Here is a 26059-nt window from a genome sequence, read left to right as displayed (position 1 = left end):
CTAAAAAATAGCGAAGCATTACATGACTGAGCCATAATGGAAATATACCTGTGTTTAAAATAGCTTCACCCTACATTCAAATCAGCAGTTAATATGCAAGGTGTTGCATATTACAGCACTTAAGTTGATCCCCCCTTTACAATGTGCCAATATCCTAACCATGCTAAGTGGCAAACCTAGTCTTTAAACCTATAAAAGCTACCACGCTTTTGAAACTTACCTTAGTGTTTGATTTCTCTTGCTGCCAGCAGGGGTCCCAGGTTCGATTCCAGTCAAGGGCATGTACCTTGGTTGCGGGCACATCCCCAGTGGGGGGCGTGCAGGAGGCAGCTGATCGATGTTTCTCTCTCATCGATGTTTCTAGCTCTCTATCCCTCTCCCCTCCTCTCTGTAAAAAATCAATAAAATATATTTAAAAAAAAAAAAAAAAAAAAAAAAAAAGCTACCACGCTTTTGAAACTTACCTTAGTGTTTGATTTCTCTTGCTGCCAGCTTTAGTCAGCTTTATCTAGTGTGAATAAATCAGCATTCCGTGACCATAATCCTCAACCTGTAAAAATTAAATAGGTAACTATATCTTTAGTCAGAAATACTTCAAAACTTGCCTATAACTTACTGCCCCCTGTGCCAGAAAGAAAAGGCAAGTTCAGACTTGCAGCTTAAGGTATTTCATGGTCTATTTCTCTTAAGTGGTGGAGATTCACTGGCTTGGGATGGACTGGAATGGCTTAAATGGTTAAGTTGCATGGCTTATGGATTCTCATTCTGTTCCAATGGTGCACTGCCATGTTAAATCCATAAGTTGAACGGACAAAACTTATTTGAAGGAATATGTGCAGTACAAGGATTTTTAGTTGGAGGTCTTCAAGTTTACTATATTCAAGAGCATCTTTTTCAACTTCGTGGCTGGACCTGGGTCATGCTGCCTCAGGTTTTGCTTTTTAAAGACCACTTGCAAATAGATTTTCTCCATACAGTGTAGTTTCACAGAAGTAAAAACAAGTCAGGCATCCAACTAAATGTCAAGTTTGCAATGGCTTACAGGGGTAGGGAGAGGGGCACCCCAAACTTAAGCCATTTCCTATATTGACTAAAAAACTAATTCAAAAAATGTTAAAATATGTGAAGCATGTTTAAAGGTCTTCATCAAAAACTTAAAAAGTTACCCCCTCCCAAGCCCCAGGTGGCTATTGGTAAACAGCTGTATTAAAGGCCTTTAAGTGTCATACATGCTTTAAAAAAAAAAAATCCAAGAGTTGAATTTGGAGAACTTCTAATATGCTATAGAACACTTTGCTTTTCCAAAAGTTTTTTAATCTAGAAAGCATTTCCACTGCCATGAGGTACAGTATTTCACTGTACTATGAGGAAGTGTTCAATTTCGACTTAGACGGAAAAACTAGTTTGCTTTGCTTACCATCTTTGCTGTTTCACAGGCATTTGATGCTTTAAATCTGATGTGGAATGCTGATAGATTCACTTTTTAGAAGTCATAAGCCTTTGAGAAGTTGGAGATAACTTCATTGCTTATCTATTTTCTCCTTTGCAATCAAGCTGTTCCTTAAAAGTGAGACACTACAGAGTTGCAAAAATTTGAAACAGTAAGAGCAAGCACCGTTTGCAGCTTCATGGTTGGTTTTGGCAAAACTTTTTATTTAGTATTCTGTAGTTGCTTAACACACACTTAAATGATCTTATTGGGGGTGGGGGGAGGGAGAGGTTCTTGTAGATTCCCAAGGAAATGTCAGAAAGACAAAATATGGCCAGCACTATCCATTTGTTTTGGGTTTACTGGGTGAATAGCACTTTCTTTACATAAGCATCTGATCTCAGATTTTTCATACTGATAACATTTGAGATTTCAGTTTGAAGACTGTATGATATCCTACGAGTAACATACCCCAACCACCCTCTAATAGCTAGCTTGTTTGTATAGGCAGAGGGATTCATCTTTCCATTTTAGATGGCTAGATGTTTGTAGAAGATCTTAGAATTGCTTGCCTCATTAACTGGGAAAAAAATTAGAAAGTGGCCTTTTGGGACACTTTTACTTGGAAAATTACACTAGTACACAAGTCAAGCCTTAACACATTTAACATTTGCTTGTTGAAAGCAATGTCATAAGATCAAACATGTTTTACTTTTTTCCTCACAAGAACATAAAAATTATGAAAGGGGAACTTAACAGGAAATTTAAAAAATGTAACACAATTTTTCCTTTTAGTAGTCCTTGGGTAGTTATGACAGAATAGGTTCCACTTTCTGTTTGTTTCTTTGAACAGGGATTTTGGTCCAAAGTTTTGTTTTTAATATCTGCTTCTGCCTCCCCCTCTATCAGATCGGCTTCCTCCACGGCCACCACCCCTGGGTGCTCCGCGGCTTGAACTGCTGTAGGAATCACGTGGAGGAGGGTACCCCCTTTCCATAGAAGGGGGAAGCCCTCTTTCTTGTCTGCCAACCCGATCACGACCACTTGAGTAGAGATCACTTCGGCTGCTTGAGTAACTGTCTCGACTTCCACCATATCCGTCACGTGAGCTGCTGTAATCATCATAGCGACTGCTTCCACCATAAGATGGCGGGGGCCCTCGTGTAGGTGGAGCACTACGTGAGTTACCTGCAGGGTCAATGGTCAGGTAATATGGCAACACTATAAATTGTATATATACAACATTTAAATCTGAATTTACAGAATTTCTGTATTAAACTTTTACTTTCTCAACTGGGAGGTTTTAAACTGTGCCATTGCTGGCCATTAACAGGGATTTGCTCATTTGCTGAGATATGGAAATGGATGGGTTTTAATGTTTGTTTGAAAAGACTGAAGACGGTGTGTATTTCAAGAGGATATTCCAGACAGCTTGTTATTTTATAGTAGACACTCAGCCACTTTCCAGTGATAAGTTGCAATTTTGAACTGTAGACTTTCCTTCATATTGGAATGGTAAACATTTGTTGTTGTTAATAAAATTTTTAAATTGTATTTGCACTGTTGGGGGAAAACACATAAGGCTGCCAATTTAAGCAAGCAAAATCCCCTCCAAAGCAAGCAAACAGCCTCAAAAAAAACAACTTATAGAAAAAAAAAAACAACAACAACAAAAGCCCCTCACAAAACTAGGAAAAGCCCCTCACAAAACTAGGAAAAGCCCAGCTGATAGTTATCCCCTTAAAAGCAAGCAAACATCCCTTTAAAAGCAAGCACCACACAGCCTAGTAAACTGGCTCATGAACCTAAAAACTCAAGCTGGTGATATTTAAAGACACTAAACCAGTATCTTACCATAACTGTCATATGAATCCCTGTAGGAACCACCACTTGGATGATCTGAATAGTCACGATCACGACCATAGCCATCTCTATCACTAAATTAAAGAGAAAAATCTGTAAGCCCAGAGCATCAACCTTTACATTTTACAGCAAAATCATGGAAGCAAAGCCACTTACCTATAGCCTCTTGATGGATAGTCATCACGTGAACTGGAATGACCATAATCACGGTAAGTATAATCTCTTGGTGGTGGAGCATAATCTCTTGTATCACGAGAGCTTGGGTAATCTCTACTTGAGTAGCTACCAAAACAAAAATAACTTGTTTGATGCTTTGGATGAGCTTTCCCTTCAACACTAATCATTCGTAAGAGGGAGCTATTACATTTTCCGGTTACCTGTCTTTAGTAGAATATCCATCATCTCTTGGGGACAAATAAACATCTCTACGGGAAGGCAGGGGTTCCCTTCGAGGTGGGCCTCCATAACTATCTCTTCCACGTGATACAGGAGCTTAAGGAAAAACCATTATTAAAATATACTCAAAGATAAAAAATGAAATGTGAATTTAAGTCAGGCAATGAAAAACAGTGATTCAGTGACATATGACCTAGAACTCTATCATGGTATTTTGTTCTCTAAAATTTTCTATTCACACCTAAATTCTCTTTAATGGGTATTTACTGCACGTACCTAGATCACCTGGGGTCTGTAAGTCAGTTTTAAGTATTTTTAGGATTCACCTCTCAATCTTTTGTGTTATGGTGGTAGGTTAGATTGTTATAAATGGAAACTTACCTCTTCCTCCCATTCCACTGCTGCTGCGAACTGGTCCTGAAGGAGCAGATCTTTTAGGAGGAGGACCCCCACTTCTCGGTGGTGGTCCTCTTTTTACTGGAAGTGGTCCCCTGGAAGAACTCATGTTAAAATTCATGGAATAGCCACCATCATCTACATTAGAAAAGAAAAATGTTAATATTAACAAGAATCAAGAAAAGGCTATAGAAGTTCTTTGCTTCATCGAGAATACTTGTTCAGTTGGGGAATCTTGCTTTAGTTTTCACACATACAAGACCTGAGCATGTGCCCTGCCGGTGTGGCTCAGTGGTTGAATGTCAACCTATGAACCAGGAGGTCATGGTCTGAGCACATGCCCGGGTTGTGGGCTTGATCCCCAGTGGGGGCTGTGCAGAAGGCAGATCAATGATTCTCTCATCATTGATGTTTCTATCTCTCTCTCCCATCCTCTGAAATCAATAAAAATATATTTTTAAGAAAATACCGAGCATGAAGTCTTTATAGGCTAATGAAATAAAACAAAAGGATAACCTTAAAATTATCTGATAAATTGTTTAATTTTCATATGCCAAATCAGCTAGGCCAGGGGTCCTCAAACTTTTTAAACAGGGGGCCAGTTCACTGTCCCTCAGACAGTTGGAGGGCCGGACTATAGTTAAAAAAAAAACTATGAACAAATTCCTATGCACACTGCACATATCTTATTTTGAAGTAAAAAAACAAAACGGGAACAAATACAATATTTGTATTTGCATGTGGCCCGCGGGCCGTAGTTTGAGGACCCCTGAGCTAGGCCTATCATAATTCTTTAAGTATCTTTTCCTAGAGTGAACTATTTGGATAAATAGTATATTTCCCATCATTTAAAAACACTGTATGTAATTTAGGATTTGATGTCCCATTTTTAAGTCACTATCACTTTGGTAGCTAAGCATGTGTTCTCAATTTCAAAAGTTGGAGCCCTTAAACAAAGACTTATACAAAACACACATGGTATGGATTTGCAGTTCCTAACTTAAACACCAAGCATAAGGTAGATCCAAATTACCCATGTGCCCTCCACGTGAGGGAGGTCCCCTGGTTCCTCCACTTCCTCCTCTTCCGCCTCTAAGACCCCTTGGAGGGCCTCTGCTTCTTGGAGGTGGAGGTGGTCCACGCCTACCAGTTTCAAATGATGGTTTAGTGGCTTGTTCTACCTTGATGGCTTTTCCATCTAAGGACTAAATAATATAAAAGTGGTTAGTTACATCAACATTTAAAAAGAACTTGCACATCCACTGCACATTGACAGCAATGGCCTTAAAAAGGTAATTACAGGTAAATTTTGCTCACTAATTAATCTAAGAAAAATAATACAAATAGTCACAGTTACTTTTCCATTTACTTAAAATGCTTACTCATCTTTAAGACCGATACTGATGATTTGAGCCAAACAAGGTGGACCCACTGCACTACTGGTGGATAAAATTTTAAAACAAGGCCAGCTATCAACTTATCAATACTAGTAACCAAAAGGAAAAGCCAAGTTATTAAAGCAGTTTATAAATCCCAGATAAAATAAACATCACACACTATTCTGAACTGAAAGACTTAAGTAATACCCGTAAATTTGCCTATAAAATTACCAAGGGTTACAATCAGAGAGTCCTGGAAAGTTATACACCAAAAACAAAATTCAAGAGATGCCATGTCCTAGGCCTGACTTGACTAACACTGTGCCATTTTTTTTTAACACTGTGCCATTTTATGCACTAGGGAACACTGCATTAGTATGCAGACAATCTCACCTTTCCATTCATATCTCTGGCTGCATCCTTAGCATCTGCTGGGCTTTCAAAGGTGACAAAAGCAAATCCTCTGGATTTGTTGGTTTCACGATCTTTCATCAAGAGTACTAAAAAGTCATTTTCCGGGGGGGAAAAAAGTGTTATTCTGGTTCAAATGAATTAACAAAAGTAAATCTTTAAAAAAGAAAGCTCAGAACTTCTTAGAGGACAAAATACATTATCATTTCAGATGATCATTGCAATTAAATTCATCATAGCTTCCCTTTTTAATTACAAAATAGCCCTGCATATACTTTCAGATAAACTCACCTTCCACTATCCGTCCATATTTGCCAAATACAGCTTCAAGGGCTTTCTCATTTGTTTCTGTATTGAGGCCACCAATAAAGAGCTTTCCTGGGCGATCAGCTTCAACCATGTTTCCCTCCTGGTAAGAGTCTATTGAAAAAGAATATATATAGTATGTCACTGGGAAAAGTTCCAAGTTTATCGGACACATGAATTTATCGGGGTGCATTTCTCTTATTTTTCTAAAACCATTATTCCTTAATAACTAGACACCAAAAGCGATCTCTTCTAAGCAGGAAACCCAAATTAACTACTTAAGCCATAAGTGCAGTTTCCATTAAACTGATTAAAAGGATCAATTTAATATATGCGTTTACCCTTAACCCACCCTGGCAGTTTTAATCTAGTAACGGCTACTCAACATTTGCAAGTTTGTTTTAATCTCGGAATTGTAGCCTTTTAAAGATACAATTACATCCTAATTACACTGAAGACTATCGACTCATTCAAGGTCACACACAGGCCAGACTCAAGTCCTTAACATCAAGCTCTCTTCGGAGGGCTTTGTATTTTCTTATTAGGATTCCCTGGTAAATTTATTTAGAAATTTAAAGTTTGAGCCAAGTTATGCCTCCAGTTCTTCACCAGCCCGTGGCCCGCCGAAAAGGTCACAAGAACCTTAAAAAGTGTCAATATCATTTCATATTAAATAACGGTACGTGAAATCGCGCACTGGAATGTACAACATTCCCTGGCTGCAGCAGAAACCAATTAAAACCGTCACTAAAAACCGCGTGGAAAACACAAAATGGCGACACTTGGACTCAACCCAGAACAACCGGCACCGGTCAGAAGAGTAACTTTTACCATCTGCAGTAGCTGGGAAAATTCAAAGGGCTTCCTCTCCAAGGCCCCACCAATGAACAAGGACCCCGCGTAAAACTGCACGTGCCCATCTGTAGCGCCGACGCCATCCCAATGCAGGTACCGCGGTGGCGTGGTCTCTCCTCGTCCAGCCAAAACCCGGACCTCCGCCACCGCCCCGGCAGGCGACAGTCACACTTTCTCCAGGCATACAACTAAACGGACCCGCCACATTTGTTTTCCCGCGACACTCTGCTTTATCTAAATAGGTCGGCACCTTTGGTTCTTAAAATGGCGCCCGCCAGCCCCATCTCCTGGGAGATAATCTCAGATTCTAACATGACAAGAGTGCCAAGAAAAAGGTCTAAGGAAAGAACACACTTACCGGAGGGGTGACGACGGTTTCAAGCTCCTACGAGCTCGCTGACAGGGGCTTCCTAGCCGCTCAGCACAGGGAGGGCCGCTGGCTCGGAGGACGGAAGAGAGAACCTGCAGGAACTACTGCGCAACGAGGGCGAACAAAGGAGACAGCAAACTTTATACTGCCCGGGAACGAGGCTGAAGGACCCGGATGAAAACGGAGCTTAGAATTTGAAACGCAAGGGAGAGGTGGGAGCAGTTCCCAGTCTCCCCATTGGCTGTCTTTTCTGCCATTCATTCTTAGTTCCTCCCCATTTCCGGGCCCTCAGCTCTTGGCCAGGGCTGGTTCCTAACCGTTTTCCCAGCCCCCACCCCTGCGCTGTAAACCCGCGTTTTTGCTTTCCGGTGAACTGGTTCACTGGCTGCATTTACTAAAGAACTGAAATTAATTGCGTGTTGTAGTGACCGGGGGACGTTGCTAAACTTTAACATCCCTTAAATGGTTTAATTCTCAAAAGTAGTGTGATGAGGGTAGATACTGCCAATTTTGCAGAAATGGAAAACAAAGAAGTATAGATGATAAAATATTTTTCCCCCAAAATACATTTAACCAGAATTTTTAGTGTATGGATAAAATTCTGATAAATAAATATCGGGGTGGGGGCATACAAAAAGGCAGCAGATAAACTGAACACCTAAATGGTGGGCTCTGTGCTTGGCTATGAGAATACAACCCAGAACAAGTGAGACAAGGGCAGGGCACCTCCATGGGTAAGGTGTTAGGTAGGAGAGAGCCCAGGATCGGATACATGCAGACATGTGACGAGATAATGGACTCCCCCTGGCATGTCTAACAGATCAGCATGCCAGACACAGATACAGGCTTCTCCCTGAATCCACAACGACCCCCACACAGATACTGACTCATTCCTGAATACCTGGCTGACCCCCTGCAGCTGAAACTTCCTCAACTGAATACCTCAGCTCATGTCCCCGCCCCTCACCCAACCGCAGTATAAAAAAAGCGCCCCCCTCCCTGTTGGTGTGAATCCACGTGCCCTGTCTTTGGGGGTACGTGGGTCTCCCGGGGACGCAGAAATAAACCTTTTCCTTTCCTTTCTTTTCTGATTCACTGGACTCTCTATTTCTTGCGCCGCCTCCTGAGCCACCTAACCTAACATAAGGCTGCCAGATTTAGCGAAGAAAAATACAGGACTCCCAGTTAAGTTTGAAGTTCAGATATTTTATTTTCAGTTTAAGTGAGTATCATATATAAAAAAACTTATTTATTGTTTATCTGAACTTCAAATTTAACTGGGCATTGTGTATTTTGTCTGCCATTGGGGGGGATTACAAAAATTAAAAATTTTCTAATTTCTTTAAAAGCTAAAACAACAACAATTAAATAAAACAATTTATTGCATATTGTGATTAGTGCCAGGGCTGAAGTAAACTAGGCGCTCTGATGGACAATATTTGGGAGACCAAATTTGATTTAGACATCAGGGAAGGTCTGTCTAAAGACGTGACTTTGGAGATCAGATGTAAAGGGAAAAAAGAAACCAGCCATGGAAAAGCTAGGGGAAGAGCTTTTCAGGAAAAGAAAACAGTACTAAGCATAAAGTGGGATTAAGAATTTGCACGCAGCAAGGGACAGAAAGAGATCCAGGGTGACAGGAATTTAAGGGTTATAAAGGGAGGGAGTTAAGGTAAATAGAACATGCGAATCCATTAAAAGATTGTGGGCTTAAGTGTGGAAGCAGGGACACCAATGGGATAGAGCAAACAGATCAGGAGAGAAAACAGTGACTCAAATTAGGGTTGTAGCAGTGGACATGGGGAGGAAACAACAATTGTTAGATGTACATGGCAGGTAGTATGGACAGGATTTGCTAATGAAACAGATGGGAAAGGACAGGGTGGAACTGAGGAAAAAGGAAGCCATTAGCAGGTGATGTCCATTTACCAAAATGGTTGCAGAGGAGAGAGATTAGGAAATCTGATGCTCAGAGATCAGGGCTAAATTGTTATTTTAGAAATGGAAATAAAACCCATCTCAATGAATGAGACCTCCAAAAAGAGAATACAATGCAAAAAGAAGTCCCAAAAGCATGGAACAAAGTGGGGAATCTCTGAGGGAAGGGGGGGTGGGGTGGGGGGGAAGTAATCAACTAAGGATCTTGTTTGCATATATGCATGGCCCTTCGACACAGACAATGGGGCGGTAAGGGCCTGGAGTGGGGTAGGGGATCAATGGGGGAAGAAGGGAGACATATGTAATACTTTCAACAATAAAGAATTATTAAAAATAAAAAATAAAACAACACACAAAAATAAATCTAAAAACAAACAAACAAACAACCAAAAAGAAGTCCCAAGATCATATAATATTAAATACACACACATCCAGGATAGGCAAAAGTAGGTTTATAGTTGTTCATATGGAAACTAATACAATAATTAATAATAATACAAGAATAAACTCTTGTATGTGTGTGTACTCACAACCATAAAGATTTGGCTCTGGCAATAGTTGAAAATTGGCCAGGTTGGCAAAAACCACTTACGTGCCAGGTTCAGCCAGTAGAATCTGCACCTCCAGATAGAATCAAGAAAAGTCCTGCCCCGAGGGCCACTGGCACTCTCTCTGTCTCAGATCCAGAACCGAAGGACTACAGGACTTTCCCTAAGCTCTAAGCCAGGCCTCCACTGGTCTAGGGCAGAACAGGGCCAACAGATGTCCCTGTTCCCCTAAGTCTTAGGAATGAAATGTGCCCCCCTGTGGATTAGATCACTCTTGTCTTTGCAGTTAATGTCCAGGAATGTGGGAGAAGGAGGAGAATGTTCTATACTGTGGGGCAGCACTTCCAAGGACCAGGAGAGGGAGGGAGAGGAGGGACAGCTAATTGAGGGAATGTAGGAGAGGGTTGTTATGGCTGTATCACAGAATGGGGACCCCACAGGAGAAAGAAGCTGGAGAGGGAGGCAGAGGGCCTACTGACTGGATCAGAAGGCAATGGGGAGGAGAGCCTTTTAAAATTTTTTTAAAATCTTTTGAAAATTAAATGTATTGTGGTGAAATTGGTTAATAAGTACATAGGTTTCAAGTATACATTTCTATGAAACATGATTGGCATATTGCATTTTGTGCCCACCATCCAAAGTCAAATCACCTAACAGATGAAAGAATAAACTGTAGTACATCCATACTATTGAATACTACTCAGCAATAAATCCAAAAGTAGAAAGCTAAGAGAAATAACCAAATACAAAAGGCTACATACTGGATGCTTCCATTTATATGAAATTCAAGAGTTGTAAGAGATAAGGCTCTTAAGTAACAGAGTGTCAGATCACATAGGTCTTTGTAGACCAAAGACTGCCTTTGTCCAGGAAAAAAAAAAAATTTTCCATTTATGTTTCTAGGTTCTTGTCTGAGAATCCCCTGTAATAAAAGACAGATTAAGTCCAGGATCCTGGCTGGAGGTCCAAGATGTCGGAGAAGGAAGGCGGGTCGGGCGGGGCTCCCCGCAGGCCAGCGCGGTGACGGTCAGCGATGTCCAGGAGCTGATACGGCGCAAAGAGGAGATCGAAGCGCAGATCAAGGCCAGTTATGGCGTATTGGAGAGCCTAAAAGGTGTTGGGATGAATGAGCCGCTGGTGGACTGCGAGGGTTACCCCCGCTCAGACGTGGACCTGTACCAAGTTCGAACTGCCAGGCACAACATCGTCTGCTTGCAGAACGATCACAAGGCGGTGATGAAGCAGGTGGAGGAGGCCCTGCACCAGCTGCATGCTCGGGACAAGGAGAAGCAGGCCCGGGACATGGCCGAGGCCCAGGAAGAGGTCATGAGCCGAAGTCTGAGCCAGAGCGAGGGCCTCAGCCTCCCTCAGGCCTTTGCCGAAGTGAACAGCATCAGCCCCGGCTCCCCTGCCAGCATCGCGGGTCTGCAAGTGGATGATGAGATTGTGGAGTTTGGCTCCGTAAACACCCAAAACTTCCAGTCGCTGCAAAACATTGGCACCGTGGTGCAGCACAGTGAGGGGAAGCCCCTGAATGTGACAGTGATCCGCAGAGGGGAGAAACACCGGCTTAGACTTGTCCCAACGCGCTGGGTGGGGAGGGACTGCTGGGCTGCAACATTATTCCTTTGCAAAGCTGATTGTCCCTGAGGAACAGTATCAGGAAAGCATCTTCTGTGGCCCTAGACTTGTGTCTTGCGGGGGATTTCTCCCTTCTCTCCTTTCCCTGGAGTTTAAGGATCTGGAAGCCTGAACTTCTAGGTGGTAGAAACAGAGTGTAGTCTCTTGGGATTAAGGCATTGTTCAGAACCTGATCTGTGCTTAGCTGATCTTTTCTGAATTAGACCATGGCCCCAAATGGGAATCTCTAATGGCAAGAGGGTGGGAGTTATTCTGACAGGTGCTGTCATGACTTTATTCTTTTAGGAATTATTTTCTCCAAATAAACAGTTTTATAGTACTGGAAAAAAAAAGATTAACATGAGTAAAACATGTTTAATGACATGTATTTCTCCTGTATACATGGGAGAGATGCAGGAAAACTGAGTAACTCCCCAAAATGATTCAAGTTGTTACCTTAAATACCATCTGCAGCTAAAGACGAAAGAAGATTGGGAGAGGGGAGACAGTTATGGGAGGTTATCAGGAAAATCACAGTAAACAGGGCATGGTCATTCTGCAGGCCTAAATCCATTAGTAATGCCTTCTCTAGTAATGACAGTTTCCAGAGATTTGGTAATCCTCCTCTTCCAGCTACATAGAGGGAGACAACCTTACAAATGGAGATTTCCCTGCTAAATGTAAATGTCTCCAACAAGAGGGTAATTTATACTGAAGTTTCAGAGTTTTTCCTATGTCTACTGTTTTTTAAAAACCATCAACTCAAAATAATCCTTATGCCCTAGCCAGTTTGGCTCAGTGGATAGAGCGTCAGCCTGAGGACCGAAGGGTCCCAGGTTTGATTCTGATCAAGGGCACGTACCTTGGTTGCAGGCTCTTCCCCAGCCCAGGCTCGGTCTTTCCCTCTCTCTTCCACTTTCTCCAAAAATCAATGGAGAAATATCTTTGGGTGAGGATTAAAAATAATAATAATAATAATAATAATAATAATAATCCTTATGCCTAAGAGACTTATTTTGAGGTGGCAAATTCTGCTCCCTTTCATCTTTTACTGTGATTGAAACCAGGAGCCACTGGAGGGCCTTGAGCCAAGGGGTGACATATCTGTCTTACCTCATAAGAAGAACACTTTGGCTGCTGTGTCCTGGATACACTGTAGGCAGCAAGGGTGAAAGCAGAGAGATCTACCAAAAGATGATTGCCATAGTACCTTGAATTAAGGGGCTAGCAGCAGAGGTAGTGAGAAGTTGTTGGATTCTGGACATATTTTGAAGGTAAAGTCAAAAGAACTTCCCAACACAAAATCCAGATGACATGAATGAAAAAATTAATTCATTTGACTATAAAAGCATTTCTTCATTCTCACACTACTTTGATAGCTCATTCTTTTCAAGTGGATCTTTAAATATTAGAGTTTTTTTCAGTCTTGTGCCTAGATCCTCTTCTGTTTTCATTCTATCCTCACTCCGGGATAAATCTCATCCACTGCCAGAGTGTCCACTGTGATAAATATCCCTATGACTCCTATGTCAAATCTCTCCCTTGTACTCCTCAATGTGCATATCACACTTCCTGACTTTACCACTTGGCTGCCTCAAATACATGAACTCATTGCCTTCTCAGATATTTATTGGGTACCTATTATGTGTTAGCCTCTATGGTAGGGACTGGTATACAATGGTTGAATAAAATGGACTTGGTCCCTGCTCGCATGAAACTACCATTCCAGTGGAAGGCTGTGTGAGAAAATAAACAATATAACAAATTTTAAAAATAGTAAAAACTGCTATAAAGAAAGCAAGCTGCAGTAATAGAAAATAACAAAAAAGTATGTTTGTACAATTGGAGGAAACCTACTTATGAAAGTCACAGAAGATGTCTTTGAAATAGTGACATGGAAGCTGAGAGTTCAAGAATGAGAAGTAAAAGAAGGTGAAGAGATTAGCCAAGGAACATATATGCATAGCCCATGGACACACACAACAGGGTGGTGAAGACTAAGGGAGGGGGGCAGGGGCTGGGTGGAGGTGGGCAAAGGGGGAGGAATGGGGACATTTGTAATAGTATCAACAATAGAAAAAGAAAAGTAACCATTCATGGAAAGAACTGCAGGATGGACATTCTAGATCAGCCGTGGGCAAACTACGGCCCGTGGGCCGGATCTGGCCCGGCCCGTTTGAAATGAATAAAACTAAAAAAAAAAGAAAAAGACCGTACCCTTTTATGTAATGATGTTTACTTTGAATTTATATTAGTTCACACAAACACTCCATCCATGCTTTTGTTCCGGCCCTCAGGTCCAGTTTAAGAACCCATTGTGGCCCTCGAGTCAAAAAGTTTGCCCACCCCTGTTCTAGATAATAATAACAGCATGTGAAAAGGCTCTACTGAAGAAAATAATTTGATGTATTTTAAGAACTTAAATGAAGCTACTATGGCTGGAACATAGTGATTTAAGGGAAAATAATGACAAGTGATCTAGTTGGGAGGTTAAGAAGCTGTCAGGATCATCCAAGACCTTGTAAGTCATGAATAGGATTTTGGGAGTTTATGCTAAAAACAATGGAAAACCACTGAAGGGCTTTAATCCAGGAGAAAAACCTGAGCTAATTTGTATTTTTGAAAGTGCTTCAGTAGCAATGTGAAGAATGAGTTATAAAGGGGCAAGCATGAAAGCTAGAAAACTGCTCAGGAGTTTACGGCAGTATTCTGGATGAGCCGCATGTGGCTCTCGAGCCGCAGTTTGCCAACCACTGGTCTAGGGTTGTGGAGATAGTTGTGGAAATGGAAAAGAGTGGATGTATCAGAAAGATATTTAGGAAGTTGAAACAACACTATGAACTGGACCCTTGTGCTGGAATGCCTGGTTTGAAGCCCAGCTTTGCCACTTCCTAGCTGCATGAATTTGGAAAAATCCATAATTTCTCTGTGCCTCAGTATCCTCATTAACAAAATGAAGGTAATAATAGTACTTATAGGATGTGTCAGGATTAAATGCATTAATATATACAACACAGCACATTTATAACATTTCTAGAGCATAGTAAGCATTATGTTAAGTGTTAGCTATTATGTTGATAAGGGCTAGGCTATGAGAGTGAGGGAGGAATCAATGGAGATGCCTGGTTTGGGGCATGAGGTACTGAATGTCTTTTTGAAACACTGGGGAGGCAAGACCTCAGTCTTGGGTGACACTGATAATTTACTTCCTCCACGTCTACTGGAAAATGTCACACAATTGAGCAGAATGAGTGTATTATAGATCTCAAATGAGACCACAGTTCACAAATGAGACTTCAATATTGTCCAGTAATTTGACTTCATACCCTTTGGTCAATTCTCTCTCCTACCTTCTGCAATAGTTTATTTTTTTTAAACTTCTCCACTCTTCTCTAACCACCTACCCTAGTACCACCTTCCTCCTGCTCCCACACTTTCCATATTTGACCCCAACTCTTATTTCATAGAGAAAATAGAAGCCATTAGATAGGAAATCCCTGATCTTCTGGTTACCAAACATACATATATACCTATCCTATCTTCCTTTCCTTATGCTACATAGGATAGTGCTTCCCAAAATGTAGTTAGTTCTCCGGAGCAGCAGAATAGGCTCTGCCTGGGAACTTGATAGAAATGGAAATTTGCAGACCCCCACCTCCCTGTGTATGGTGTAAGTGGGTGGTCTAATTTCATTTATTTGCATGTATCTGTCCAATTTTCCCAACACCATTTATTGAAGAGACTGTCTTGACTCCATTGTATGCTCTTGCCTCCTTTGTCAAATATTAATTGAGCATAATGGCTTGGGTTGATCTCTGGGTTCTCTGTTCTGTTCCATTGGTCTATATGTCTGTTCTTGTGCCAGTACCAGGCAGTTTTGAGAACAGTGGCTTTGTAATATATCTTGAATTCTGGTATTGTGATCCCTCCAACTTTGTTCTTTCTCAGGATTGCTGCAACTATTCAGGGTTTTTTTTTTTATTCCAAATACATTTTTGGAGAGTTTGTTCTAGGTCTGTGAAATATGCTGCTGGTATTTTAATGGGATTGCATTGAATCTATAGATTGCTTTGGGTAAGTACAGAGTTTCTTTAAAAAATTAAAAATAGAACTATCATATGATCCAGCAATTCTTTATCCAAAGAAAATAAAAACACTAACTTGAAAATATATCTATATCCCTATGTTCATTACAGCATTATATACAATAAGCATGATAGGGAAGCAAACTTAGTGTCCATTGACGGATAAATGGCTAAGGAAAATGTGAAATCTTGCCATTTGGGACAACATGAATGGATCTTGAGGCATTATACTAAGTGGGATAAGTCAAACAAAGAAAAACAAATACTGTATGATCTCACTTATATATGGAATCTAAAAAAAAAAATAGCCCTCGCTGGTTTGGCTCAGTGGCTAGGAGAGTGTCAGGCTGCGGACCAAAGGGTCCCGGGTTCGATTCCAAGCCAAGGCCTTGGGTTGCAGGCTCGATCCCCAGTAGGGGGCATGCAGGAGGCAGCCAATCAATGATTCTCTACTGATATTTCTATCATTGATATTTCTATCTTTCCCTCTCCCTTCCTCTCTGAAATCAATAAAAATATATTTAAAAAATAACAAAATTAGCCCCTGCAAAAAAATAGTAATAATCCCAAAAAACACAACAACAAAATAAATGTAGCTCATGGATTATAGAGAACAGATTGGTGGTTGCCAGAGGTGAAGGGTGGGTGAAATGGATGAAGGGAGTTAAAAAGTAGAAACTTCCAGTTATAAAATAAGTCCTGGGGATGTAATGTACAGCATGGTGACTATAGTTAATAATACTGTGTTATATACTTGAAAATTACTAAAGGAGATCTTAAAAATTTTCATCACAAGAAAAATAAATTTAAACTATGTGTGGTGTGGTGATAGATGTTAACTAGACTTATTGTGGAATCATTTTGCAATGATTCCATGCAATTCAGGGGTATATGTGTACCCTTTTGATAAGTTGATATTGGTGCAGAAATATGATTCTCAGTCTGAAACTCTACAATACCAAGGGAAAAACTAAAACTCTCCATTCTCATAATATCATAGAGTATATCAATTACAAGAATAATTACTCAAATGGAAAACTTAACCCTCAAAGTGTTTAAACCTGTGAAATGAAGCTATTTGAATAGCTGCTTTGCTATATGGAAGTGGTAGGTGTGGACAGAAGGTCTAGAGTTAACAATAAAATAATGGGGGAGGCAGACAGGACTCTAGTACAGTGTGAAAGTGACAAATCAGAGGTATACATAGGGTACAGTGGGAGCATATACAAGAGGCACTTAATACAACTCAGTGTGTGTGTGTGCGGTTGGTATATGTATGGAATGAGGGGCTGTCTTGGAAGATCTGCTGGGAAAAAATAGCATTCACATTAAGGGCTAAAATATACAAGCAAGATTTTAGCCAAGCAAAAGGTAAAAAAAAAAAAAAAAAAAAAAAAAAAAAGGATGGCGGAATCAGCAGAGCATGCTAGACCAAGGGACAACAATGATCGATCCATTCAGAGGTTAAAGAGAATGGCCTCTCAATGTAAAAGAAAGTTGCCAAACCGGTTTGGCTCAGTGGATAGAGCGTCGGCCTGCGGACTCAAGGGTCCCAGGTTCGATTCCGGTCAAGGGCATGTACCTTGGTTGCGGGCACATCCCCAGTAGGAGGTGTGCAGGAGGCAGCTGGTCGATGTTTCTCTCTCATCGATGTTTCTAACTCTCTATCCCTCTCCCTTCCTCTCTGTAAAAAATCAATAAAATATATTTAAAAAAAAAAAAAAAAAAGAAAGTAGTTCACTGGAGCAGGAGCAGAGGGTTGCCAGTTATTGTGGGAGTGGAGCTCTTGTCCTTTCCCACTTACTGCCACTGAGGTTTGATGCTGGAGAGGTACATGTGCAGTATTTTCAATTTTTTATTTTTAGATAATTTTAGATTTACAGAAGCATTCAAAAGCAGTACAGTGAGGTCTGTTATACCTTTTACTGAGCTTCACGTAATATGAACATCTTACATAACCATGGTACAATGAATGATCAAATTAAGAAATCAACAATAGTACACTAATATTAACTAAACTACAGGCTTTGTTTGGATTTCACCAGTTTTCCCGCTAATGTTCTTTTTCTGTGCCAGGATCCAATCCAGGACTGAAAGGGCGAAGGCTACGCCCTCCACCTTCCCCCAGGGTAAGGGCTACGTCCTCCATCTTACCTTGGCCACGTGTTGGGCAAGGAGCTTCTTCACGGAAGTCTAAGACTCTGCTAGCCACACCCAGGAACGGGACATCGACTTGTGCCTGGCCAATCGGCAAAGCACAGTCCTTTCTCCTCCCTTACTCCAACCCCCCCCTATATAACCGGTCCCTGGGCGGGGTTGGGCGTGCTCAGCCACTTGGTTTGCCTTGGTGTCGGTGAGCCTGGTGGATGGGGAGCCCAAGTTAACTTGAAATACAGATTCTTATGCTTTTGCATCGAATTGGCCCCCTGATGTGGTTTCTTGGGAATCTTGAAATCTGGGCATAACAAGGACCTCACATTGCATTGAACTGTCTGGTGAAGATTTTTAAAGAGTGTGATGCAATTAGGTTTGCACTACCTATTTGAGAGAAACATATTTAGATTTGGGGGAACTGGGAAAAAAACTGAGTCAAGGCAGGAACCCCAAGGGATAACTTAATCTGAGCCTGTTGGCACACTGTGAAAGGTATGATGTGGTCTCTGGAGCTGACACACTGGCTCACAGGGACACATTAGTTCCCTTTTTGATGTTCCAATATGCTGATTTAGAAACATGGCATAAATAGAGCATATTTCCACTGGATCACACTATTCTTTTGTTCCACTACTTAATTTTGTTATGTACCCATTGAAGTGACTTAGAAAGAGGATGGGAACTGAAGCTTGGATACCTTTAACTCCAAATGGTTAGAAATGTGGAAAAATATTAACTATTAAAGACCTAATAGTCCCCCAGTAGTGTGGCTCAGTTGATTGGAGTGTCTTCCTGTACACCAAAAATGGTTGTGGGTTTGATTCCCAGTCAGGGAGGGCACATAACTAGGTTTTGGGCTCGATCCTCCAGGCTGGGGCCTGTGTGGCAACCAATCAATGTTTCTCTATTCTCTCTCTCTCTCTCTCTCTCTCTCTCTCTCTCTCTCTCTACCTATAAGTTACATTAGTCTGTTTTATACATTTTCTTTAACCTGGCTGAAGCACTAACTTTTGTGAAGTGCCATTCCTTGTGTTTCTCTCCTTTCAGAAAATTGTTTGAGTGACACTGCATATCACAAATTTTTCTCCATGCACTACTGTCAAAGGTAACTCCAAACCTGAGATTCATATGCTTCACTCAATATTTTACTTGCTTTTTACCTGAAACATTCATAGTTGATGTAGTTGGAAATTTTACAGATACATCATAAAATGAGTTATTATTACCATTTTCACATTCTTTTAATACCATTATATTTGAAAACTATATTAGTTATCAGAGACCTGCTTCCTAGCCTCAACTTGCTTATATAGGTATAAGCTGTGTGATCTTAGATAAGCAAATTAACTTCTCCTGGCCTCTGTAACCTCACATAAAATAACCACCCTACCTACCACACATGGTCACTAGGAGGATCACGTGAAATAACGAATGGGCAAAACTTTGCAAACTCTACTGGCACATAAATAAAGGGGGCATTATCCTTGTTATCTACATTTGCTCTCATCTTTTTATTGCATCTTCTTTTGATTTATAAATGAGGTAAATATATAAAAATGCCTACAACAGTGCATGTTATGTGATATTCATTTACCCTTTTTATTTATTCTGAGTCATACTGTGCTTCTTATTAAGTGCCCGGGTTTGTGCTAAGGATATGAAGATAAGGAAGAAATGGATCCTGTGCTCAAGAAGTTTACTTTAAATAGAAGGAGAGACACAAGTAAGCAAATAAAATGAATAAAGTGTTCTTCACTTTTCCACCAAAATACCCCTAATGGCACAGGAGGTAGAACCTATATCTCCTTGGAGTTTGGGCATAGCCTACATTAAGAAATTAATTTCTTTGAATTTTACCTTTTATTTATTTATTTATTTATTTATTTTTAAATATATTTTATTGATTTTTTACAGAGAGGAAGGGAGAGGGATACAGAGTTAGAAACATCGATGAGAGAGAAACATCGATTCAGCTGCCTCTTGCACGCCCCCTACTGGGGATGTGCCCGCAACCCAGGTACATGCCCAGGCCGATGCTCTATCCGCTGAGCCAAACCAGTTAGGGCTGAATTTTACCTTTTATTTATTTATTTATTTATTTATTTTTTATTTTTTTATTTTTTTATTTTTTGGACTCCCTGAGCAAAATGTATTTATTTCCCTTGTGAAAATCTCTCTTGATACTTATGCGTCTCTCTCTTGCCACCGATCTCTCTGGGTTCTCTTTTTTTTTTTTTTCCACTTTTTTTTTTTTTCGTTAAAAGTATTACAAAGGGTATTACATAAGTGTCCTTTTTTCCCCCCCCCCGCCCTTGACAAACCCCTGCCCTCCCTTACCCCCCAGTGTCTTATGTCCATTAGTTATGCTTATATGGATGCATACAAGTCCTTCGGTTGATCTCTTACTCCCCTCCCTCCTGTCCCCCAACCCTCCCTTTTAAAAGCCTTGCAAATTTTGCATTCCACACCACAATATAGCTCCATTTGTTTTGTTGTTGCTTTTGTTACACAGCAACCAGTCAAAATAGTGGTGTTTATTCTGGAAGCACAAGGCTGATTTAATATTTGAAAATCAACGTATTATATGAATAGTCTTAAGAAGAAACGTGCAATCATATAAATTGATGCTAAAAATGGGATAAAATTTAATATCCAATCATGATAAAAAACAAAAAGCCAACTTCTCAGCAAACTAGGTAGGGAAGGTTACTTCCTTTGTTTTGTTTTCTTTTTTTTTTTTTTAATTTTTTTTTTTAAAGTCTTTTTTTTTTTTAATATATTTTATTGATTTTTTACAGAGAGAAAGGGAGAGAGATAGAGAGTCAGAAACATCGATGAGAGAGAAACATCGATCAGCCGCCTCCTGCACATCTCCCACTGGGGATGTGCCCGCAACCCAGGTACATGCCCTTGACCGGAATCGAACCTGGGACCTTTCAGTCCGCAGGCCGACGCTCTATCCACTGAGCCAAACCGGTTTCGGCTGTTTTGTTTTCTTTTTAAAAAATTATTGACAATGTTACAGATGCCTTCCATTTTCTCCCCTTTTGCCCCCATCCACCCAACCCCCACCTACCCCGGGGGGAAGGGTACTTTCTTAACCTGATAAAGGGCAGCTGTTCAAAGTCTATAGCTAATATATTTAATGGTGAAAGACTGAATATTTTCCCTCTAAGATGGAGAACAAGGCAAGAGTGTCCACTCTCACCACTTCTATTCAACATCATATTGGAAATCCTAGCTAGTGCAACAAGGCAAGAAAAAAGAACAAAAGTCATACAAATTAGAAAAGAAGCAATAAAACTGTCCCTATTTGCATATGACATGAGAAGGTATACAGGACTCGCCTGAGGTGGCGGGCAGGCTCACTCAGGAAGAGGTTTTCAAATTGGTGCATGGGGGAGGGGAGGCCTTGGTGCTGGGCAAAGGCAGGCCTGCCTTGTGGATAATTTGCGCAAGGCTGCCCTGGAAATTCTTGGAAGGGGGTGGTGGGAACTCAAAAGACAAACTTTTAGGGTCACCTTGATCTATGGGCCCGGCAGGGGGCTGGAGCTGGTAACAACCATACACTGGTTTATACCAGGACTGTGTCTTGTTGCTGAAAATGGGGATGTACCATTTGGTGATGCTTCGCTTCTTGAGATTAACAGATAAGCCCAGCTTGGAGCCTGAATGGAAGACCTCAATGGCAAAGAATATCCTTGCTGATTTTCTGTCTAGTAGTTCTATGGAAAGATTGTAGAGGATGGATGGTGATGAAGGCCAAAAGGATCATGAACATGCTGACCTCTGATGTTTCCTGCTTTTCATTTCTCTCTAATGTCTTCAGAGGGACAGGGCTGGCATCCTGTAGTGGCATGGGTGGCTCACCTGCCCCAGAAAGCACCAACATCATACTGGAAAGCCTAGCCAGTGGAACAAGGCAAAAAAAAAAAAGAAAGAAACAAAAGGCATACAATCATACACTGGCCCCCTCACTTGGTGAGAGTCCTCCTGTCCCCCAGGCTCCCAGTTCCACAGCAGTCCTGGCCTTCCTAGTCCTAGTGCAATGACTAGATGCCTGGGCCCGAGCCTGGGAGGCTGGCGAAGTATCTCGTTTATTTTAACATATAAACTTTTTCATCCAAAAGCAGACCAGAGAGCTGTGGTAATGCAGTGGTGAAACACAGATTTTTTTTTTCAAGCTGTGGTTACCTCCAACTGTGATCACTCTCTTTCTTCCAGATCCCTTTTCCTGTTTCTCCTCACAAACATGGTGCCCCTTCTGATCGTGTTATCCTGTTCTCCAAATCTTTACATGGATTTCTTCAATTCTCTTGGTAAAGTTCAGTATTTTCATTCTCATTACTCCCCTAATTCTGATTGTTCGTACATTTTCTCCTTTTATTTTTCTTACAACGTTTCCTACCTCTCTAGTTCAAGCATTAACTTGCTAAATTTATACATGCTTCTGCTAATGGCTAGCTCACTGCCTTTGTCTATCTTGAATCCCCACCTGCCAATCAGCAGAAGACTTAGACTTCTTGGAGGGAGGGAACTCCGGCAGAAAGGCACTTGGGGAGGCTCACATGTCTCAGCATAAATGAATGACCTTTTGTTCTCCAAAGTTCTGAGACACTGTTATAATGTACCTGCGAATCACAGAAGGACGCTCAAGAAGTCTAATAAAAGGTCACATTTATGCAAATCCAGGACTATGAGGGGGCATTTCACTCTCCCAAATCTCATAGTGATAAGATGGCCCGCACCACCAGATTTATATAGGCAAAAATCACAAAGGTATTGATTACATCCCAGGGTTTGGAATGAGGACCCTGGTTTGCACAAAGCAGTTACAGAAGCGAGATTGAGCCGATTAGTTATCTACAAAGATTAATTATAGTTTTGGGTCTTTGGACCACTGAGTTGACAGAAACACATTATCGAGAGCCCTAGGGTCTTGGGACCACTGAGTTGACAGGGAAACATTATCTGGAACCCTCAGGTCTTGGGATAATTGTGCTGTCCTGGTTCCCAGGTACAGAGGAATTTGCTTTCTAAAACCAGTAAGATCACAATCAATGGGATATTCACATTACAATCAATAAGGCATTCAATCAAATGGGATGATTTATACAATTCAGAAAATCAAAGTAACTTTTCTATTGTTAAACAAAGCAAATAAGTATAGAAGCCAAACAGCAGGGTTAAAGTTAAACCACAGTTTCTACCTGAGATGATTGCTACCATACTTCAACACAAGGTAGAAAAATAAGCTCTTCTCCTATCTCTGTCCTATGATACTGACAATACTCTCTAGGTTCTAATACAAGCACTTTGCCAGCACAAGGAGCAGAAGGTACTGGCGACAAGGATTCTAACAGAGGTTGCAAAATAAGATCCCTGCCATTAAGAGAAACTTTTTCTCAAAATCGAAGAGAAACTCCCTTTCTCCTCCACTCTTCTTTAGTCTTATCCCCTTCCTTCCTCCTTTCCCAGACCTGCGCAGTTCAATAGAAATATAACACAGCTACTATAAAAGTAATTTAAAATATTCTAGTAGTCACACTTGAAAAATAAAAGCAACTGCTGAAATAAATTCTAATGTTTTAATTTAATAAACCCCAAATATTATAATTTCAGCATGTAATCAATATAAAAATGGAGAAGTTTTGCATCTTATTGTGCAAATTCTTTGAAACACGGTGTGCATTTGACACTTACAGAACAATTATTTCTGACTAGCTGCATTTCAATAGCCTAATAGCCACCACACTGGGCAGCGAGGATCTGGAATTTCCCCTTTTCTTCCTCCTCGCCCCGCCCTCCACCCTCAACAGCTAGAAATGAAGATGGCGGGGGCGGTAACCCTGCTACTTTGAAACTGAGAAAGGCAAATTCGGAAGGACAGGAAATCCTGTGATGTTGAGATGTTGAGACCTATCACACAGCCTCCCCCCCCTCGCCCTCCCTAAACCCATCCCAGAGGCAGCTCTGAAGGCAGTGGGTGAGGCACCGCCTCCCCCCGCCCCCCAGGAACCACCGGAAAGTGCCTGGCTGGGGGTGGGGGGTGGGGGATGGGGGGTAAGGGAGGGGCTGGCGGAGGGGCGGGGTAGAAAAAAACAAAACAAAACTCGATGCCTGCACGCATGCGTACTGGGTGCACATACAACCCCAACCAGGCAACTAGCAACCCGGTTTCAATCCAGTGTGTCGCCAGAATAAGTGGTCTTCCTGGGAGTTCTGTATTCACTAGTTGTTCTTGGCTCTTCTCTGTCCACGTTCTTCCTTATCATTTTTGCTTCTCCCCTCCACTGGTTCCCATCTCGCTCATGGTGTGTGTCCCCAAGCACTGAGCCGGCTCCTAAAATTAGTACTCGTGGTTTCCGCGTGGGAACCAACCTCTACCCACCCTTCCCTGGGCTGAGGTGGCTGCTGGGACTGCTCCAGGGGCCTCAGGCCGCTGCCCCACATTATACCTCCCCAGGTTGGCTCAGGTCAACTATTGCGAGGCGGACCAAGAGACTGCAACCTGCAACATGAGGACAAGAGTGGATGAGGGAGATGTGAAGGGAATGTTTCAGGTAGGGACTCGGGGCACATCGGGGCAGGGCAGGATCCGTGGCTCTTTGACTCGGACCGGGATGCCAGAGCCCTCTCTGTGAATGTGTCTCAAGGCCTTAAACTCTGAGCCTCCCACTTTGCAGATCTCAATCTCTCTTTTTCTCTGATCCTCTTTCCCTTGCTCTAGGCTCCTCCCCCTCTCTCTTGGTTCCTCCAACTACCCCTCTCCCTCACAGTTTCTTCTTTTCTCCTTTTCTATAAGCTCTATCACTTCTGTAACTGCTACTCCCCTTCTCCTCACTTTCAGCTCCCCACTCCCTTACCCTTTTCCCTCTAGGCTCTGCCATTCCCCTAGGCCTTGTCCTTTTTATCTTGGTCCCTTCCTTCCCTAGGTTGCTTTTTTCCCGTAAACAATTATTTATAAGAATTATATAGCTTCTCTTACAGTGTATCATCCAGAGGCAGAAAGATGGGTGGGCAAAAAGGATAAACTGTATGGTAAATATTGAGCTACATATACTAAGTACTAGGAAGAGAGGCGAAGACTGAGGGATAATTCGACAAATATTTATAGAGCTTCAACTAGATGCCAGTCACTGTTCTAAGTATGTAGAATATATTAGTGAACAAAGCTGACAAAGAGTTCTGTTTTTATGGAGTTAAATTCTTGTGGGCACAATATATTTCAAAGTTAAGTGAATTCTCTAATATGGTAGAGGGCAATAAATACTATAGAAAAAGAGTAGGGCAAGATAATGGAGTACAGGAATGCTAGTGGGGTGGGGGGAGGTAGATCAGGGTGCCAGCATGGTTGGGTTGTGGTGAGAGCCCTCTTCCTGGCTTACAGACAGCAATCTTCTCTCAGTGTCTTCACATGGGGAATAGAGTCTGGATTGCTTTTTCACTGCAAATCAGTGTTTCTTTTTTTCTCTCCCCCTTCCTCTCTCTAAAATCAATTAAAATACAATAAGTTTCAAACATGCACTTAAAAATATAGTTCAAATATTTTGTACTTTGTTGGTATTGGGACTCTAGATGAGAACTATTATCCTTAACTATCTGCCGTCTTTTAGAAACTTGTGCCTATTTACATTTATAAAACTATAACTGAGATATATTGCTATTGCAAAATTTCTGATTAGATACAACTACAGGATTGTGAGTAGTCACCTATCACCATTTAGTTTTGGGGCAATGTATGGAATTTTGAAAAAGAATAAAGTTATTACCAAGTTGTCCTGTTTTAGTGATTTAAAAAATCCCATTTGGTAAATTATTAAGAACACAGCTGAGATCTAGAGAAGTAAGCAAAAATGTTCTGTGAAGATCCAGACTAGATGTCATAATATTCATGCACTAACTCACATGTCTCAGACAATCTTTTTGACATAGTTTTAACAAATCTTGTATTTATTCCACAAATGGAGGGCTTGCTTGCTAACAAATTAGGGGAGGAAAAAGGGAGAGGAGGCATATTGACTGCTGATCACCAAAAGAAAAAAAAGACAACATTTTTGCAAACAAGTTTGAGTTCTTTGGTAGGAGTGGGTGTGGGTAACAGGGTTGTGAGTGGTCACCTATCACCATTTAATTTGGGGGCAAATTGCTCTTCTCACATCATTTGATACTAAAGATGTCACAGAGTAAAAGCAGGTGCAATGATTGATATTCAAAATGACCTTGAACATTGTGATCACTGTGTTCTGTTTAGGGTAGAAAAGACAGAAGTGCATTTTATTTTTTTAAAAAAATTTTGTATATTGATT

At 41.2% G+C, this 26059-nt stretch overlaps 1 protein-coding gene, 1 non-coding gene and 1 pseudogene across 3 annotated transcripts; 1 reads left to right on the top strand and 2 right to left on the bottom strand.

The window, feature by feature from the left end:
- Positions 1–2157: 2157 nt before the first annotated feature.
- On the bottom strand, positions 2158–7565 carry RBMX (RNA binding motif protein, X-linked). 2 transcript variants are annotated; one of them, XM_006082038.3, is made up of 9 exons: positions 7394–7565; positions 6166–6294; positions 5857–5963; positions 5118–5289; positions 4070–4222; positions 3670–3784; positions 3449–3592; positions 3284–3366; positions 2158–2617 (listed from the first exon to the last, which is right to left on the bottom strand). In XM_006082038.3, the coding sequence occupies exons 2-9, from the start codon at positions 6272–6274 to the stop codon at positions 2307–2309; spliced, it is 1194 nt and encodes a 397-aa protein (XP_006082100.1). In that variant the 5' UTR covers positions 6275–6294; positions 7394–7565; the 3' UTR covers positions 2158–2306. The 2 variants fall into 2 exon arrangements, with proteins under 2 accessions (XP_006082100.1, XP_006082101.1); XM_006082039.3 differs by having other exon boundaries at positions 3449–3574.
- LOC111827254 lies at positions 6043–6114 on the bottom strand. The gene has a single exon (XR_002830760.1). It is a non-coding gene; the product is annotated as a small nucleolar RNA SNORD61 (small nucleolar RNA).
- Positions 7566–8833: 1268 nt separating the features above from the next.
- Positions 8834–11657, top strand: LOC102420381 (annotated as a pseudogene).
- Positions 11658–26059: the final 14402 nt, after the last annotated feature.

The sequence above is a fragment of the Myotis lucifugus genome, unplaced genomic scaffold (genome assembly GCF_000147115.1).
Source record: "Myotis lucifugus unplaced genomic scaffold, Myoluc2.0 scaffold_2, whole genome shotgun sequence".
Taxonomy (NCBI): domain Eukaryota; kingdom Metazoa; phylum Chordata; class Mammalia; order Chiroptera; family Vespertilionidae; genus Myotis; species Myotis lucifugus.
Note: the sequence above shows the minus strand (reverse complement) of the source record. Positions and strands in the feature narration are given on the sequence as shown.

Excerpts from the sequence above, each read along its gene's own strand:
- RBMX (XM_006082038.3), bottom strand. The coding sequence starts at position 6,274 with ATGGTTGAAGCTGATCGCCCAGGAAAGCTCTTTATTGGTGGCCTCAAT. Across the intron at positions 5,290-5,856 it reads CCAGAGATATGAATGGAAAG|TCCTTAGATGGAAAAGCCAT; the intron begins GTGAGATTGTCT and ends TATATTATTTAG. Across the intron at positions 4,223-5,117 it reads CTCACGTGGAGGGCACATGG|ATGATGGTGGCTATTCCATG; the intron begins GTAATTTGGATC and ends TTTCTAATGTAG.